The 19,606-nt window shown below is 45.5% G+C and overlaps 1 protein-coding gene across 1 annotated transcript; it reads left to right on the plus strand.

Moving 5' to 3' along the window:
* Positions 1 to 2,449: 2,449 nt before the first annotated feature.
* SUMO1 (small ubiquitin like modifier 1) lies at positions 2,450 to 18,482 on the plus strand. The gene is made up of 5 exons (XM_054972114.1): positions 2,450 to 2,632; positions 9,305 to 9,379; positions 14,020 to 14,097; positions 16,195 to 16,266; positions 17,372 to 18,482. The coding sequence occupies exons 1-5, from the start codon at positions 2,621 to 2,623 to the stop codon at positions 17,438 to 17,440; spliced, it is 306 nt and encodes a 101-aa protein (XP_054828089.1). The 5' UTR covers positions 2,450 to 2,620; the 3' UTR covers positions 17,441 to 18,482.
* Positions 18,483 to 19,606: the final 1,124 nt, after the last annotated feature.

The following is a 19,606-nucleotide window of genomic DNA, read 5'->3' on the forward strand; positions in this document are numbered from 1 at the left end:
CTGGAAGCTAAAATATCAAAACGGAAGCTATCATGAGAAGACGAGACTCTCTGAAAAAGTCAATAATGGTAGGAAAAGTTGAAGGCAGTAGGAAAAGAGGAAGACCTAAAACGAGATGGCTTGACTCAATAAAGGAAGCCACATCCTCCAGTTTGCAGGACCTGAGCAAGTCTGTTAATGATAGGATGTTTTGGAGGTCTTTCACTCATAGGGCCGCCATAAGTTGGAGGCAACTTGACAGCACCTAATACACAAACATGATAGACTATAGACTTTATGACTACTGCTGTAGTTTTGAATGGGTAGCCGTGTCAGTCTGCAGTAGAACAGCAGGATTTGTCCAGAGAAGGAAGCTCTGAGCCTCCAAAGCTTATGCCCTGGAAATCTTCTTGGTCTCTATGGTGCTGCTGGACTCATCCTGTTGCTGTAAATATGATCCTACTGCGTAGAGCCTGTGTTGTTTAATGCGTCTGTTCCAGCGTTTCTTCAACTCAGTATTGCAGTTCTACTGGTTTTAATGCTTTGCAAATTGACACACACGTGCCCTATTACATAGATGCGGAGGAGTTAGCCGTGTTAGTCTGTTGTAGCAAAATCAAAAAGAGTCCAGTAGCACCTTTAAGACTAACCAATTTTATTGTAGCATCTGACGAAGAGAACTTGATTCTCGAAAGCTTCTGCTACAATAAAGTTGGTTAGTCTTAAAAAGGTGCTACTGGACTCTTTTTGATTGTGCCCTATTACAGTGTTTGTTGAAATGGTGTTGAAATTGACTTCGCTCACCCACACTGGGTCACCGTCCGTCAGTCTCAAAGGTGGACTGTAAATGATGGAGAGAGAGAGCAATTGATAGAAAGATTGATAGACAGATAGAGTGAAAGATTGATAGATTTATTTTTATTTATGTCATTTATAGTCCGCTTTTCTCACTGAGACCCAAGGCAGATTACACAGTATGAGATTAGTACAGTCAATTTTCAGGACACTTCCATTAACCATGTCGTAGGGTAAATAAAACACAATTTTATGAAGACATAGCATTAGTAAGAATCCAACAGAGAATTGAAGAAATGCTGAAACAGAACACAAGCAATTCTAGGGCTGACATTAGACCACATGAAGCACAGGTAGCTCATAAAAGCACATATTTATTTATTCATGTATGTCATTTATAGTCTGCTTTTCTCACTGAGACTCAAGGCGGATTACATAGTGGGAGATTAGTACAATCAGTAGCAAGGACAAGGGCAGGCGTTTCCATACAGTGTCAAGGACATTTCCATAAACAGTGTCATAGGGTAGGTGAATACAAGTTTACAAAGACGTAGCATTAGCAAGGATCCAATACAGGGTTGAAGGGTTGTTGAAACAGAACATAATCCATTCTAGAACTGATATTAGACAACATGAAGCACAAGCAGTATATACGAATGCATATGTAAAGCAGCAGATAATATGTAAGGCAACATAATGGTGAAGCCTATGGTCCCTATCTCCTTAGCGAAGCGTCTGAGACCCCCTCCCTACAATACTGACCTCCTATTTGAGTAAAAAGCCTGTTTGACTAATTCGGTTTTGCCTTGTTTGTGGAAAGCCAGGAGGGTGGGGGGCTCTCCTGACCTCCTCAGGCAGGCCAGGGGCCACCACAGAGAAAGCCCTTGTGTGGGCTGCTGTTGATTTCGCCCATGTGCAGCCGGGCACCTGCAAGGGACCCTGTTCGGATGAGCGAAGCTGCCGTGGAGGGACACGGGGAGGGAGGTGGTCCCATGGGTATGCTGGGCCAAGGCCATGAAGAGCTTTGTATGGGATAACCAACACCTTGAACTGAGCAGGGTAACTGATGGCCAGCCAGTGGGGTGACTGCAGAATGGGGGGGGGGGTGATGCTCCTGCTCCTGCTCACAGTCCAGCTGCAGCATTTTGCACCAACTGGAGCCTCCTAGTTAACTGAGGGCCAAGCTACACATGACGAATGACACTTGAACGGCAAGTGGATTGAGTGGAGGGCAAGTGAACAGGGAGAAATACACTTGCCGTTCAACATGTGTAGCTTGGCCCTTAGATGGGAGTCCCACGTCTAGCGCGTTACACGAGTCAGGCCGGCCCGTTCCCCTAGCATGGATCCCGGGGGCCAGGTGGGCCGCGTCGAGGTGAGCCTAGAGTGGGGGGCGTGTGCCTGGACCGGTTCTTGTGGGAGTAGCGCTGGATCCAGCACAGCCCCGAGGCCCTGGACCGGGGTCGGAGGGGCGCCCTGGCTGGAGAAGGGGCGGCCTCCGTCTCTCGGGGGGGGGGGCGGCGGCGAGAGAGGCCTCGGCCTGCGGCTCTTCCCCCCCCCCCCGCCGCCGCCTGAGGCGCCCCCCGCCCGGCCCGGCCCAGCGCAGCCCCCCCCCCCGCTGTCCCCCCCTCCCCCCAGCCGGGCCGCAGCCGGGCGGGGGGGGAGGAGGGCGGGCGGGGGCTGGGCTGGGCCGGGCCGCTCCGTGAGGCGAGGCGAGCGGCGTCGCGGGAAGTGGCGCGGCGCAGAGGAAATCCCGCCCGCGGCCGGCCTGCGCTGCTGCGCTGCGTGTGGAGCCGAGGCGGCGGCGGCGGGGCCTGGCGAGGCCGGCGGAGCCTGCGGAAGAGCCATGTCGGACCAGGTCAGGCCTCGCCTCGGGCGCCGGCGGGGCCCGGGCCGGGCCGGGGGGCGAGGCGAGGCGGGGCGGCGGGGCCCGTAACAAAGGCCGGGGAGAGGCGCCCCTTCCCGCCAGGCCGCCCGACGCGGGTCGCCCGGGCTCGTGTGAAGCGGCGCCCGAGCGCAGGGGGCGGCCCGGGCCGGGCTGCGGGCGGGGCGGGGGGGGGCCTCTGGGGCCGGGGGGGGCGCAGCCGGGGGCCCCCCCGTTCCCCGCCGGGCTTTGTTCCCCCGGGGGTGGGGTGGGGGGCGGCGAGGGCGCTTCTCCCCGGCCGCCTCTCCCGCCGCCGCCGCCGGCCAGCCGCCTTTCCTCCCACGATTGCCTTTAAAAAGAACCCCGAACCCTTTCCGACGTCCTACCCGCTTTTCACCCAACCGCCCTAAGCACCGAGCCTGGCCTTAGACGGGCCTAACTCTGTTTAGGATCGCGCTGTAAATGACCCAACAGAAACCCAAGTCTGTGAATTGGCATCGCACTGATGGCCATCTCCTCCTCCTCCTCCTCCTCTTCATCCTCCTCCTCCCTCTCGTTTCGAGTGGGTAGCTGTGTTGGTCTGTAGCAGAAGAGCAAGATGTGGGTCCAGTATGAGCCACTGGACTCAAATCTTAATGTTTTTAGTCCATCCTGTTGCGGTTTTATGTAATGTTGTGGGTTGCAATCTAGTAACTGGGCTTTGTGGTTGTTTTTTTAAAAAATTATTTGTTCTGGGATGCCCAGAATATCTTTTGCAGCAGAGCTTGGTCTGCAAAGTGTGCACGAAATGGTGGAATATAAACAGTCCCCAAGAATGTCGCATGCTTTCTCAAAACAAGTTGAATTCACCACTTTGGAACCGGTGTCAGTATATCGATGTGACCCGCTAGTGTTAATACACAGCAGCCCTTCCATGCTTAGGGGTTTTTGCCATAGACCCGTTTGCAAGAGGAGTTCTGTTTGGGCTCTGGAACACAGGTAGGAACATTCATCCAAGTAGGAACTTCGCTGGAAGCATCTTTTCCCAACCAAGATGATGTCAGGAGTCTCTCATAATTTATTGGTGAGCTTCAAACAGTTCAAAATTCTACCTTCTCCAGTTCTAGCAGAAATAGTTAACTTTTTAGACGTTCCTGTTTTATTGCTCTTAATTTCCTTGATCTTATATTTATTTGGCACTTCCAATTTTGCTATGCTCTGTTTTTGACATAATATAAACTAGGCCACAATTTTTTTAAGTATAGGTCTTTGCTAGTCATACCCCTCTCAGAGATGTTTTATTCTCATTGTATGGTAAATAAATTTTTTTTTGTATAGCTTTGAGTTTGCTCAAGATGTGTAGAAGTATTGATGAATTTAGGTTTAAGCAAAAAAGCTTTCTCAGCAGGAAGCATAATGCTTTATTAAATGCTGAGATAGCTGTCCTTTCTGCAGAACATTTTATATGTGTGCTTCTTGCAAGAGAATATTCAGTTGCAAAGTAAGAGCTACTTTGTCTGGGAGTTCTCCAGAAAATGCCTAGTTCTTCTAGGCGCTCTCCATAAATAAATGGTCGCTGGTAAGAGCAAGAGGAGTATTCCCTTCCTCTTACATTGTAATTAATTAAATAAAACAAGGTGCTGAATTCTTTTACACCTGCTGTGATTTACCAATGATATTTCAGGGGCTTTTGGACTCTGTTTTAGAGAACCCTGGATTTACTGGAAACTTAACAAAGGTTCTTCAGTAAGAAGGTCAGGAATGGCAAACAGGATTCTGCAATGTTTCATCCTCTCACCCTCCAGTTTGTAGCCCCAGAGAAGCAATAAAATGCGTACTTAGTTACATGCTCATTTCATATGGGGTCATGTTAACCCCACGTGGATTGAGTGTGTGTCCTAAAATGTGACTTACTCCTAAATCAGTGTGGCCAAAGTAATCTGTGTACAAGCTAACGTGAAGGTTTACAGACCACTTCTGCATAAGACTGTGTGATGAATTGTGTATTCATTAAAATGCAGATAGTCAGAAATTAAAATGAGGGGAGAACAAAATTCAGGTCCAGAAGTGCCTTACAGATCCAAGAGAATTTCCAAGGGATAAGCTTTGTGAGTCAAAGCTCACTTCTTCAGATACCTGACAAGTGGAGCATTGACTCATAACACTTACACTTTGGAAAATGTTGTTGGTCTTTAAGGTGCTCCAGGACTTGAATTTTGTTGTACTGCTGTAGACTAACAGTGCAATCCTAAGCAGAGTTACTCCAGTCTAAGCCCATTGCAATCAATGGGCTTAGAGTGGAGTAACTCTCCATAGGATTGCACTGTAATTCAACTGCCCACCTGGAACTAAAATGAAGGTGGATGCTCTGCTCTGGCAAATTTAGGGTTCCAGATTGGAAGTCGTATTGAAATATACTTGGTATCATTTCCTCTGTGGGTGCTACTGCAAAGTAGCACGGGCACCTTGTCAAGAAATGCTGCTGTTTCACCTTTTGTAGAAAATAATTTATTTAATAATCAGATGATGGTACATGTCTCTAGGTCTTCTTTCCATTTATTAAGCCATCATTACACCCCAAACTGCAATGCAAAATAGAAACTGTTTAGAATAAGGGGACACTTTTTAATCTTATCTTTACCATCAGTAATTTGACTTTAGTGTGTAATACTATTGCAAACACTTAGGACCTGCGGATTATTACTTGGAGAGTTCCTTTCTTTTGTAGGCAATGCAAAGGGAAAGCAAACTTCCATATATGAGCAAACTACATCCCCATTGCCTTCTGCAGTAGCTTGCCATCATAGCTTGCGGTTCCAAACAGGCTGGTCTGGTAAATTCTGCATATGAGGTTGTACCTCTTAGGGAACACAAAGAGGGATTGCTTGTCTAAAAGTGTTAACATAACATTGTCCTTAATTTGGAAAAAATTCATATCTTGTCTATTGACAGAGGCAGCTCTGCAAAGCTGTGGACTGTTGCCTGGGACCTGTGTGTTCATCTCTTTTTATTGGTTGCTCAGACGAGGGGTTGTAATCTGTTGGAAAGACTCGTATTCCTTTTAATTATATGTTTTCCTTTACTCTTCTTGTTGCAACAGACATTTAATCTCATCTGGTGTAGGAATTCTTAAGATCTTGGGCTTCTTATCATATTTTCAAAATTACTTTTCATAAATTCAGCAAGTGTGCACAGTACAGTTATTGCTTCGTGTGATCTGGTGGATGCTTTTTTCATGCCGTAACAATCAGTTTATTTATTTATTTGGCCTTCGACCAGTACAAATCAGAAGCAAGCTAAAAAATAATCAACAACCATGCTGTAACAAGCGACAGACGAATTTATTGTATGTGGCCATAGGCCTTTACAAGTTAAAAACATATTTGCAGCTCTCAAATTTCTAAAACTGCATCCACCCCTAGCGGCAGCAAGTGGCTTCTTGCCTTCCTTTAAAGTCTGGCCGTGCTGGACTCTGCTTTTAGGTTTGTGGGATCCCCTGGAAGAGGACAGATTGCTTGTGATTACAGTGGTGTTTATTATTAAGGTTAACAAGAGGTTATAAAGAGGGTGGTGGTTACACAGCGATGAACGCAAAACCAAACCAAGATAAACTTAAGACATCCCTTCGTCCCTCAAGGCAGGGCAACCCTGACCGTCTCTCTGAGATGCCACTCTGTAGGGCGAGCGGCTGGCTGCCCGTCTGCTGAGCAACCCTCAGCCAGCGAGGTCCAAAGGTCCAAATGGGTTTCCTAGTGATCTGAAAGTGGTGACAGCCTAATTGCCCGCAGGCGTGTGTGCCGTTGGGTGCTTCCTCACAGGCAGGCCATTTACTGCCTTCAGCATTATCTCTAGCGGTGCACGTCTCACACAAAGCGAAGTGGGAGCCGGAGGGAGGAAATGGGATTTCCACTGCCCTGCAAGCCCTGCTCTTTTCTAACTCTCTCCTCTCCTGGAGAGCACGGGGTCCCGTGTAGGCTGTGCAGGTTGGTGAGCAACATACAGGCTGTGACATTTTTGTCTCCCTGGTTAATGGCTCTGCCCTGAGCTGCAAAGTCCAAGGTAGCCCAATCTCATCGGATCTCAGAAGCTATGCAGGCTCAGCCCTGGTCAGTATTTGGATGGGAGACCACCAAGGAAGTCCGGGGTCGCTATGCCGATTCAGACAGTAGGAAGCCACCTCTGAATGTCTCTTGCCTTGAAAACTCAGTGGGATTGCCATAAGTCAGCGGCAACTTGACAGCACAAAAAATGCATTGATTGGCTAGAAATTGGCAGCGCAGGCCTGAAGCCTGGATAAAGTGAAAGAGGACACTAAGCAGCGGTTCCTAGGGCTCGAAGGTTTCTCTTATCTCCTCGCCATATCAAGGTCTCCCTTGTGCAGACCTGCTACACTCATTTGCCCTTGTAGCAAAGGACTTCCTTGCTTAATGCCAGTAAGAGGAGGGTAGAGGTCCTACCTTGATACCTGCTCAGGCAAACGCTGGCAAGGATAGAGTGCTAATAGACTGGGAAAGGGCAGGTTCCCAGAACTGTCAGGTAACTAGGTGGTCACGCCATGTGGTCCTCCCAGTTAGAAAGAGTAAATTCCACTGAAATTACTGCTCAACCAGTGGAAAGAACTCGCCTCATACTTCACACCATAAAACAGGGTGGATTTGATTTAAATCAAACTGATTTAAATCACGATTTAAATCACGGTTTAAATCACTAGTCATTAAGGCTTGATTTAAATCATAGTTTTCTACATAAAGACTAATTCTTGCTGGCATAACTTTAATATGCAAGTAAATGCCTGCCTCACCGATAGGTAAAGGAACTTCATTAAAGTACTCCCAAACTGGGTCTCTTTTACGGCCTGCTGCCATTACAGGTTTTTTCCTCCAAGGAAAGAATGTGATAAACCTCAGGTCATACACACAAAAGATCCAAAGACTTGTGCAGTATTGTGCTCAAAAAGTTTCACTTTCATTTTGTACTGCTTGCCCCTCCCTCCTCACACTTAGTTTCTTCTTGTGCAGATCTATTCCACTCCAAACAATCAGAAAAATATTGTTTCTATTCACTGAACTTCTTGAAACTTAGCACTGGAGGGGTTGATTCTGTCTTCATAGGTTTGTAGAACAATAGGATTAAGGTCTTTTTCTCAACTCTGTTCATGTTATAACATTTTTGCTGTGAAGAAGAGGCATGTGATCTCTGCTGAGCTGACACAAATTCAGTTTTGAGAACTGCAAAACCAAGCATCTGTGATAATATCTTGTAGGCAGAGAAACTGCCCAATAATCTTACAGGAACCTCTGGAAGAGCATGACATTGTGAATGGATTAATGGAATTTATTTACCAAAAAAATTAAACATATACAGCCTTATTCTACATAATTAAAAACTAATCTTTATTTCATGATGGAATAACCTTTGGATGGTAATATATTTTCCTCAAAAATCCAATTTAAATAAAAAAAATCCAATTTTTTTGATTTTTTTAAAAAAACCATTGATTTTTATCCACCCTGCCATAAAATCAACCACAGAATCCACGGAAATTATCAATCTGGCCTACAGTCCATTCTAATATTGCAATCCTCCTGATGTGATGGGGTGACTGATCATCCTTTAATTTTAGTCTCCTTAGTAATCAGCAGTAGAAAAAGCAAGGGCCCGGTGGCGCCTGTAAGACTAACAAAATTGGTGGTAGTGTCTGAGCTTTCATGAACCACAGCTCACTTCTTCAGGTCGTGGCTCACAAAAGCTCATACCCTACCACCAGTTTTGTTAGTCTTATAGGTGCCACTGGACTCTTGCTCTTTTCTATAACTTACCTGGGTTTTCTACCCTACCACAAATTTTGTTAGTCTTATAGGTGCTACTGGACTTTTTGCTCTTTTTAATTGCTACAGACTGACTAACACGGCTACCCATCTTAGTAATAAGCAGCGGGGGAGATGCTGTCCCCTTGCCTGCTTTCCCCACAGCCATTCTAGCTCTGCTTCCCAGCCCTCACGCAAAGCAGCGTTCCCTTTCTTTCCTCCCCCCCCTGTACCCCTCCGTACCCCTTGCCCATCTGCCCTCCTGTTTTCCTTCCAGTGGCTCCTTGCCCCACATGCTCTTCCCCTGCTCACAGCCGCCACCTCTCTCCATGCCCGTTGTCTGTCCACATCTGCTGCCTCTCCCCCCTCTTTTGTTTTTGGGTCTCCTTTACTCTTTTCCCCATTCTCCTCCTCCCTTTCATCTCCTTTCCTCCTCTCCAAGCCCCTCTCCACTAACTCCCTTCTATTGTCAGGTGCCATTTGAGTTTCTGTAGAAATCCAAAATGCCATCCAAAGTTACTTTTTCACTGCCATGCACAGATGTTACTATTCCTTTGGTGGGGGGAATTTAGCTCCACCAAATTTAAATTTTAATGGTTTGTTTATATGATTTCCCCTTGCAGATTTTTGATCCACACAGGGCCCATAGTTGTCTGTTAGATACATGATGCAAAGAGTTTTGTTCTGTAGTCTTTGCACATTGGACGTAATTCTTCCAATCACAGTTGTTTATGGCTCTCTGTCTAATGAACACAAAAGAAAGACTTGAGTTGTTTCCTCTAGTGTCATTTCTATGCAAAAAGTTGTAGTAGACTTATCCAGCGGAAATAGTTTATAGTTGCAGTTTATCACTCTGATTTTTGGTTTGTTTGCTTTGTAGGAAGCCAAACCTTCAACAGAGGACTTGGGAGATAAGAAAGAAGGAGAATACATTAAACTCAAAGTCATTGGACAGGTGAGTTCATTTATTTATTTACATTATTTATAGTCCATCTTTTTCTCTTTAAGACTCAACAGTGCAAGTTAACACAATCAGAGATATCCAATAAACAATTTGGGTTTGGATTGCAGAATTCTGGAATCAAGCAGAGATCTGAAAACAGCTGAAACAAAGCATAAGCATTAACATGACACATTAAATGATGACAGAATCCCATCGCAGAAGCATGCTTTCAGCATACTTAAAGAACCTCAAAGTTCAGTGCAAATGAGCTTTTCTGGTCAGTTACATAGGATGCAAGCTGGTAGGCACATTGCCCCATCACTGCCGTATGTGAGCAGGTGACGTCTGGCAACAGCAGAGTCTGTGTGTGCTAAGAAACAAGTATGTGTTTTGCAAGTGCAGGTGCATGCTCCCGAGCCTGCTGTTGGAAACGTCCCGTCTCATAAATCCTCATTTCAAATGTGAGCAGGGGGAATTCATCTCTTGCAGCCATCGCATGCCTTCCGTCCAGAACCCCCAGAGGTTATAGCTAGCCATCGGCCCTCAGGGAAAGGGAGATGGCCCCTGATGTTGCAGGGAGGCCCATGACAGTTTCTCATTTCCTCCCTTCCCTTAGAGGAAGGCGTGATGCTTTCAAGTTTCTTGGCGCGCAAGAGAGTACGGAGGCCGTCTGAAGTGTCCTGGCACCACTCCCGTTTGATCGTGGTAGATTGATTGATTCCATTTATGTATCTATGTTTGTGCTAGCTGGCTTCTTCCAGAGACGGTTTCTATCCATAGAATCAAATGCAGCAGCAAGATCTACAAATGCTACAAAAAGGGCTTCAGTGGGGCCATTTATGCCTGATAGGGCTAATTGATAAAGATTTTGACAGTGCTCAACTGTACTTTGGCCCTTTCTAAAGCCAGCCTGATTGGGGTGGATTACATGATTAGAAATTTCCCAGTCCTCCAATTTATGCAGAGGATACTTACTATAAAGTTTTGCTGTAATATTCAACAAGCTTATGGGATGGTAGTTTTTTGGATCTGCTTTACCACCTTTCTTATGAATAGGAGCTACAATACTCAGTTTCCATCCTGACGGGAAAACGCCAGTTTCTTTAATTGTATTTTATTTTTATTATTTAATAACTGTATTTTATGCTTGTAAGATAGATTTCTATTTTTACTGTATTTAACTTTGTATTGTGACGGCCTTTGGCCATATACAATTAAACCTACTACCTACCATTTATATTCCACCCTTCCCACGAATGTGCTCAGGGCAGATAACAGCGATAGTTAAAACCACCAATAAAATCATAAATACAGGCAGTTCGATTCAGTAAAAACATCACCCTGAGTGGCAGCTATACTTCCTTAACCCCAGCCTACACAGCCCACAGGGTGGAGGGGGAACCAGATGAACTTAGGAACCAATTGATGGAAACCAGAGCAGGGGGTTGCATTACCCTCCTCCGACGGGAGACCAGCCAGAAGGCTCAACCCTGCCCCAGCCTCAGCCATATGCCTGGTGGAACATCTCTGTGAAAGTTATGCTTCACACTCCCTGGCAGAACCATAATGAGGGGTGGAAGGGAGCTACCATTGGGAGGGGAAGACAACTGCAATGGAAGGACCCCTGGAAGGCAGCCTGTGTCCAAGGGCAGGCACAGACTTGCAGCTGGGCCTGATTCTATCCCACATCTGCCTTTTCTTGCTCTTTGGTGTGATAATAGCCTCTGCTAAGAAAATTAATAATTTACATCTTTAAATATTTGATGTTTGAAAATGGGATATTTGAACATTTCTAGTCATTAATGTCTCTGAGGTCACATGTACCTAATTTTACTTTTACTTTGGAGTATACTTTTATTTTGGATCCAGAGGAGTTAGCCGTGTTAGTCTGTAGTAGCAAAATCAAAAAGAGTCCAGTAGCACCTTTAAGACTAACCAATTTTATTTTGGAGTATACTTCATGTTCTTCATTTGCCAGAGGAATGTACAAATACTCTGTTTTAAAACTTCTCTAATTAGCCAGGTGTATTTGACTGTGTGTGTATAGAATTTACGTTTTCCGGGCGCTATGAAAATAGCATTTATATAATCACCAGCGCACATTAACAGACTTTAGATATTTCCTTACTTTGATGAGTTCACGCGTCTAAAAAGGGCACTAATAGTGGGAAGGGCATGACTAGGTAGGAAGTGGTAAAGGTAGGAAGGGGTGAATGTGAGCAAACACAATAATGCATGGTTAAATGAGTTTGTGGTTGGAAATAAGGAGGTTGGCAAGAGAGTGGTATTTATAACTGTCAGTGGAAAAGTTCCCAATTATTGTGACTTTATCCTGAGAATGGGTTTGGAAAAAGGGCTTTGTTCGTTATCACTGACATAGATCAGTTCACCATGTCTGCACTTCTTTGCCCACCAAAATGTCTCAGATGAAGAAAATATCATTGCTGAACAGTTAGGGGCAAAGGATTTAAAAAGACACGGAAGTATCTTCTTGATGGTTAATAATCCAGAAGCTTCTGCCCTCAAATGAAGGACAGCTCTATGATACAGCCAGATGTGGGATTCTTGTGTAGCTCCAAGAACCAGAGGCGTGAGGGAAGCAGGCGTGTGGCTTGCTTGTGCTTTGGCTTTTCCTGCTGGAGGTATATATTATGGGAAGAGTGGTTATTTGCCCATGTCTTCTGCGGCAAGTTGTCCTCCCAAAGTCACAAATCTCACTTTTGAGCTGCAGTGGCTACTCCTCTTTTTCTGTTTTTATGGTAATAGATTTAACCATTGATAGAATTGCTTAAGTGTTCCTGCGCAGAAGAAGTCCCAAGTGAAATCTTGAGTGACTTCTTGAGTTAACGCTTTCTTGAGTTGTAGGCTTAAGATCTCTGCTTGAGACACTGGATAGCTACTGGCATTCAGCACAACTGATTTATTGATTATCAGTACAACAGAATGACATTCATGTACAACTGATACAACTACATATTGACAGGCCATCATCATTTGTGTAGGAACATACTGATATTGGTTGTGGTTTGGGAGGATATATTTGTACTTGGCATAAATTGTGGGTGGTAGGATTTTATTTTCACTAACCCAAATTGGTGTACATATGACAGATTTCCATAAAGATATATGTTCAGAGCAAACTTCTGAAAATTAAACCAAAAATTTCAATGAAGGATCTGTTTAAAAGAGAACTGAAATTTATCGGACTTGATCTGTGTCACATCCTCCTCATTGGCAGCTGTGGTACTGAGTACTGAAAGGACACGCAGTCAGGCAAATTGGGGGTGCTGTTGTGAGTAAGCACAGGTAGGGATATGCAAGACGTGGGGGACCCATCTCCCCCCTCCACTTGCCATCAGGCCAGCCACTTGCTGGGTAGCCTGCCCACTGACTTACCCACCTACTCACCAGCTCCCGTGGGAGGTGGCATTTGTGGCTCCTTCCTTGCCTGCCCACATTGCTGCCCCTCCACAGCTCGCATAGCAGCACCGTTGGCTGCTCCTGCCTCTTCGTGGCTTGCCTAGTGGTAATGGTGTGTGTGGGTGTGTGTGGGGGGTGGCAGCTCCCATCCATTTGCCCTTCTGTCCTTCTCACTGCCAGACGGGGAGGGGATAGCAGTGGCTCTAGCTCACCCCCCCCCATCTGCCTGCTTGCTGCCAGGCTGGCTGAAGGGGGGGGGGCAGCAATATCCACAAAGGTCTTGAGGCTTCGGGCGTCGTCTTCTCAAAAAGTTTCACTTTCGTTTGTGCTGCTTCCCTCGCCCTCCTCACATTTAGTGCTTAACATCTCCTCCTTATCCAGATCTGTTCCCCCCCAAGCAATCTTCTGTTCTTTGAACTTGTTGAAACTTAGCACTTAAGAGGTAAGGGATTGATTCTGTGTACATAGATTTGCAGAGGAACAATAGGTTTGATGTCTCTTTCTCAACTCTGGGTTTATTTTAAAACATTTTTGCTATTTAGAAGAGGCATGTTATCTCCGCAGACACAAATTCACAGTTTTGAGAACGGCAAAACCAAACATCTGTGATGATATCTTCTAGGTAGTGAAATTACTCAAAAATATTCGTACAGAAACCTCTGAGGTGGCATGACATTGGGTCCCCAATGAATGAATGAACAGACTTCATTTACAAAATTTTTAAACATATACACTCTCATACTATATAATTAAAAATTAACCCTTGTTTCATGATGAAAAACCGTTGTTATCTTAAATAGAAAACTAGATGGATTTTTCCTCAAAAACCATTTTATTGAACAAAATCTGATTTAAATTTAAAAATATTTTAATTTTTTTTTAAAAAAAATCATTATTTTTATCTCCCCTCCATGGGTTCCTCCTCCCCTCTGCTGATAGCAATTTTATGCTGTCTGAGCTCATGCAGATAATGTATTCCTCTGTTTTGGGGGATTTCAGTCCTCCTCCATTTAAATTTTTTTTTTCAGATTTCTCTGCAAATCTCAGGGAACCTGCAAGTTTGTAGAAGAATCTACTTTATCCATGGCCCTGATCCGCAGGTTTAAGTTTCCATGGATGGGGCCAAATTGAGAATTAGATAAATTGATATATTTTTCCTTTGTGAAATTGTTGTTTCAAATACTCACGTGTTTTTTAATTGTGTGGTAATATATTTTGTACTTCCTTCGTAGGACAGCAGCGAAATCCACTTCAAGGTGAAAATGACAACGCATCTAAAAAAACTTAAAGAATCATACTGTCAGAGACAGGTTTGTGAAATTCGAAACTTGCCCTTCCTCCTTTAAAATGAACTTCTTCAAAAGTCAAAGGGACTGAAATGGGATAAACAAACCAACATGGTACATCAGATTAATAGGATTTGAATATGATGTGGGATGCGCCCTCTGGCTTTGATGAGTTGAGCTGTTATGATGTTATGGAATCTTCACAGATATTCTAATTACTGTGGAAATGAAATTCCCAGTGATAGACTTTTGGCAAACAGTTTAGCTTCTGTAAAAGAAGTGAAAGTTCATTTTGGTTGAAATTAAAATGTCACATAGTCCTTATGGGCAGAGGGAACTGGTAAGAAGATGGAGGACTAGATAGCTGAAGAGGTTGTGTTACCAGCAAGTAGAATAACTAAGGGGACAGAGCTTCGAAGGCGCATGGCAGAACTGGCAGTGGAATCAGAAAGAAAAATGAATGGTGGAAGCATAAAGAGAATGAAGCACGGCTTCATAGTGGGCGGAGAGTCAGAAGGGGCCTCGCGTTATTCTCTAGAGGAGAAAGGACAGGCCATAAAGCCTTCAGGATTGGAGAAATGCAGGTCAGGGAGCCACGTGTGCGGATGTAGCTGGCGGAGGTTTATAAGATCCAGGCCCTTGGCAGTCCTTACACTTTATAAAAGAAAAATTAGAGAGAGGAAAACTCTGTTAGGTGTTACTTCTCCTGTTGGCAGAGCTCTGTAATGGGAAAAGCCTCGTTGTGGTCAGACTTCTTCCAAACGATTCTTAAAAGTTAAGGTCTGTGCCAGGAAACACCCCCCCCCCCCGGAAGCCCTGGGGCCCCCAACACCAGCGCTTCTGCTTCTCTTTCTCTGGGCCCACAGCTACAGAGCTCAAGGCCGCAGTGGCAGTGTTACGTGTTCTGATTCCATAAAATTACAAGTAGACTTTCCAAAGCATGGCACATGGGTCATCTACTCTGTCCCAGTGCAGAAGATCTCAAGTATTTTCCCAAAAAAGCTTACAGGAGGAGATTCCCCTGTTGCCCTCAGCCTTTTGTTAGTGTTGGTACTTCTTAGATGTGCTGATCTGGGTGAAGGTACTGAAAGAATCAGGTTCTTTAAAGTGTAAAAACACATTTTCAGTCCAGACTACTGTCAAGAATGTGGTTGGTTTGCTTTATCTGCTTCTATTCTTCCTTCCTTGCTGAGACTCAAGATGGATTATGCAGCATAAAAAGTCAAATGATGGCATGAGACATCCAGCAATGCAATAGAAGTAGGATTACAAAAATTAGGAACAATGCAAGAAAAGTATTGGATGTATCATAAGCAATTCCAAAAATGCATTTGCAAAAGTAGAAAACAATTCTGTAAGAGCAAGATAATACATACAACGAATAGTGGAATACACTACCAGTAAATATTTGCACACTAAGTATTTGCTTCTGCACCCTCAGGTGGAAAAGAGGCACGTGTCTGGAGGTGTTAGGTCTACCCCACCAACACACACACACACACACCAACACACACACACCAACACACACACCAACACACACACACACACACACACACACACACACACACACACACACACTTACCCATGCCAGAGGAATCTCAGGCAGGGGGCAGCTTCTCCCAGGCTCTGTAAAGGCAGGCAGCTTGACCGGGTGCTGGGAGGAAAGGAGCAAGGGGAGCACCATGCCCAGCGGTGCCCCAGCAGCCGTCTCGGAGCCTTGCAGGCCCTGCCTGTGGCTTGGGAAAGAGGCTGCCTTCTGCCAAGGGGCTGCAGCAGGGAACAGGCCCCAGAGGAGCAGGCCAGCAGCACGTGGGGTTCCTTGGGGCCTGAGCAGGCAGGCACAGCAGCCTCTGACGGGGGAGCGTGGGGCAGGAGAAGGGAAGGCCCAGCCCCAGCCAGTGAGGCCCTGGGCCCAGACACCCTTGACTCACCCTGGGGCCTGAAGAAGAGGAGGGGGGAGTCCAGGGTCAGCTCACCTCCAGGCAGTCCTTTATTCGACCAGACGAGGGAGGGGCAGGCAGGGGAGGCGAGGCTGCTCCAGCGTAAAACCGTGTTGCGTGTAGGTACATTTTGTTTAGTCTTGTAAGTCTCAGTAAATTATTGTGTGTGGGTTTTTTTTAGGGAGTTCCAATGAATTCACTCAGGTTCCTCTTTGAGGGTCAGAGAATTACTGATAATCATACTCCAAAAGAGGTAAGCTTTTTTAAAAAAATGAGTTATTCTATGTGGCAACTAAAACTTCTGACAATAGGAGGTGAATGTTAGTTGGGCACTTTTCACATTTCCCCACATTTCAGAAGCGGCTCCTTGATTAGCGTTGTTGACTCCGGCTCAGATGGCGGAGGGCTGGATCCCGCAGTGGATTTCCACCAATGGCAGGGGATGTCTGCTGATTCCCCCCCACACACACACACACTGTGATCTCCCCGGTCGTTTTTCTCCCTGATGTTGTGGAGCAGCACTTGAGGGCGCATTGGGGCCTTCGCTGCATGGGGCACGCAGGGAAGTCCCGTTCCACTGACCCACATCCCCTAAGGACAGACATTACTGCCCCAGCCAAGCCACAGTCCGCCCTCGAGTGAGTTGTGGGTTTCTCTGGATGTTGGTAGATGGTCACAACCCAAGCTCAGTATTTGTAGCAGCATTCTCTTAGTCACACAAAATTTTCTGCCCTTGAGGGAGAGACTGTATTTACTAGAAACAATATTTCTTTCAAAATCACTTCTCAATTCACCACTTTTGTCGCTGCACACTTTCCCTTCTCTCTGGCTTTCTCAGCCCCACAGGGTGACTGTTGTGGGGATAACAACATACTTTGTAAACTGCTCTGAATGGGCGTTAAGTTGTCCTGAAGGGTGGTGTATCAATCAAACATTATTATTAAAAACTTGTTCTCCTGCAGTCGTGCGCGTGATAAGAATGATTTTCCTGAGGCTGCCTGCTTCTCCATGCTCTGGCCTCAGTGGTGCAGCTGAGACTGGGCAAGTGGGACGGCTGTCCTGGATGCACTTCCAGCGGTCATTTCCTTGGAGGCGTTCTGGCAGCGCCACAGCATAGCCGGCTGTTCCGAGTGTAGATGTGGGCAAGCTGGAAGGAAGCTTAGAATGGGACCCCAGCCAGTCAGAGTACCGTAAGGGGCACAGCCGGTTCACCGGAGCGTCAGCACGGAGCAGCCCCGGAGACGTCAGCCTGCTGATGCCACGGCAGGAACAGTCCAGCCCCTGGTGGGAGAGTGCTGTGAGTTTAGAATGCTGAATGTTTCTTTTTTAAAAAACCAAACATGTTTCCTCTTTCACAGCTTGGGATGGAAGAAGAAGACGTGATTGAGGTTTATCAGGAACAGACAGGCGGCCATTCGACAATTTAGGCTGTTTGCTCCTCCCCTTTTTTCCTTTGATCCTTTTTTATTTTTAAATAATAGTTCTTTTGTAATGTGGTATATAACACTGAATTGACATTTACACCCCGCGTCCCTAATTGGGGTTTTATTTTCAAATGTATGTTCTGAGTTCTTGTGCTCACTCTGCGTTATCATTTGTTTTCATAGTGCCGAACTCTTGTGATCCCGTCGCGGTTCTCCTTCCCTATTTTCCCCGTTTCCTTTTTAGAACTCCACCTGCCCACACATGCATTCGTGTGTTCAGAAGGCTCATGTATTTTCAAGCACATTAACAGATCTGCCCAATGGGCAGAGGATCCTAACAACTTCCATATTCACCCCGAAGTTTTGATGTGACTTTTATGTGTGGATTTTAAGTTACAAAGAAGATGGAAGTTCTTCTGAAATCTACACAATAGGAGGAATGAGTCCTTACATTCAGAACTGTTTTCTGTAGATTTTGTTGATAGCCTAGAACAGAGAAGTACCCAAATTTGATGGGAAAATGTAGGGTCTCCCCCCTCTGGTAATAGAAATTCAAGATGCTTTCCTGGAAGATAAAAGTGGAAAAGTCTGCTGATTTTTCATCAACAGAAGAGCCTATGAAAGGATGAATTTATAGTAGTTGATATGTAACTTTTATGCATCAAGAATTGGTAATTATTTGTATGTTACAACTTTTGGCCTGGGATATAGGACACTTTCTGTACTGGCTTCCCATAAATAAACAAAACAAATACGTAAACATCTGCACTTTCTTTTGAGATAGCTAAAGTTGAGAAGTTGTTTGACGAATCAAGTGGGAAAGAATATTAAGGAGGGCTGGTTTCGCAACTGACCAGAGCTATTTAATGAGTTTTGATTAATCGTGCAAACTAGCACCTACCTTGCTGCTCACTCTGAAATTTTAAATAACTATCCAAGTTCTCTGTTGTATTTTGTACATGCAATGTGTGCCTCCTAAATTCTGAAACTTCGTGTTAGCGTAATGTTGAAAAATAAAGTAAGTTGTAAGTAGTGGAAAAACCAAGGAATTTGTCAACCGCTTATTCATAACATGGCGTAATTATTTCTTCTGAACCAGGGTCTGGACCCAGAGGCCTTGAGTGCGGAGGAGGCATCTTGATCTGGATGAGGAGGAAGGTGCTTGTCATAGTGGTGGTCAATGTGACATCAGCGTAGCTCTTCTCTGAATTGCAGCCCAGATGCCAAGCATTGCCTTGGAAGTCTGGGCTCTCCTTTGGGCTCAGTTCAGCAGTGGTTGTATTCAGGGCTCATTTTGAGGGGGAACACGCAGGAACGCAGTTCTGGTAGTTCCCCATAGAGGGCACATGTCAGGTGGTCCTGCCCACCTGACTCTTGGCCGTTTTGGGCCCGTTTCGGCCTGGATTGGGGCCGAAATGGCCCGGATCGGGCCTCTGACGGGTGGTGGATCACTCTAACACTCAGCAGTGGCCTGATCCTGACCATTTTGGGCACCTTTTCGGCCATTTTCAGCCCCCTTTTGCCATTTTGGGCCCAATTTCGGCCCTGAATGGTCAGAATTGGGTCCAAAACAGCCAGGATAGGTGATGTCAGGGGGTGTGTCATATGCAGATCAGTTATGCTAATGACACACTTCCAGCGATGTCAAGGGGCATGGCATATGCTAATGAGTTACGCTAATGAGTTCCTCCAGCTCTTTTTCTACGAAATGACCCCTGGTTGCTTTCCATGGATATGAGAAGAAGTGGTGGACATGAAATGGACAGAAATTGTTACAGGGGCCAGAGGGGCTTGTCACATTATATCAGGACCTGCATCCTTTTGAAGTCCCAAATGTTGTCATTTGACTTCAGCAGCATCTGGGATGGAGCCCTTGAAACTTCTGAGTAGGTAGAAACCGGCCCAGTTGCTTCCCAGGGAGCTCCCCTAAGCACGCAGGTTCTTCTGAAAACACTTTCCAAACCAGCACCGTCCTTACAGAAATAGCCAGTGAGCAATATTCTGAAATAAGATATTCAGTGGTCATGTGGTGTCTGTTCTGTGAACTAGTCTACTTTTAGCCCCCCCACCCCCCATTGATTGTGTTATCTCGTTACCACTTTTGACTGATATCTAATGTAGGAAGTTGCAGAACGCTGTCATGACGACAGAAGGGGCCCCTTTGCTCAG

The sequence above is a fragment of the Eublepharis macularius genome, chromosome 2 (genome assembly GCF_028583425.1).
Source record: "Eublepharis macularius isolate TG4126 chromosome 2, MPM_Emac_v1.0, whole genome shotgun sequence".
Lineage (NCBI taxonomy): Eukaryota > Metazoa > Chordata > Lepidosauria > Squamata > Eublepharidae > Eublepharis > Eublepharis macularius.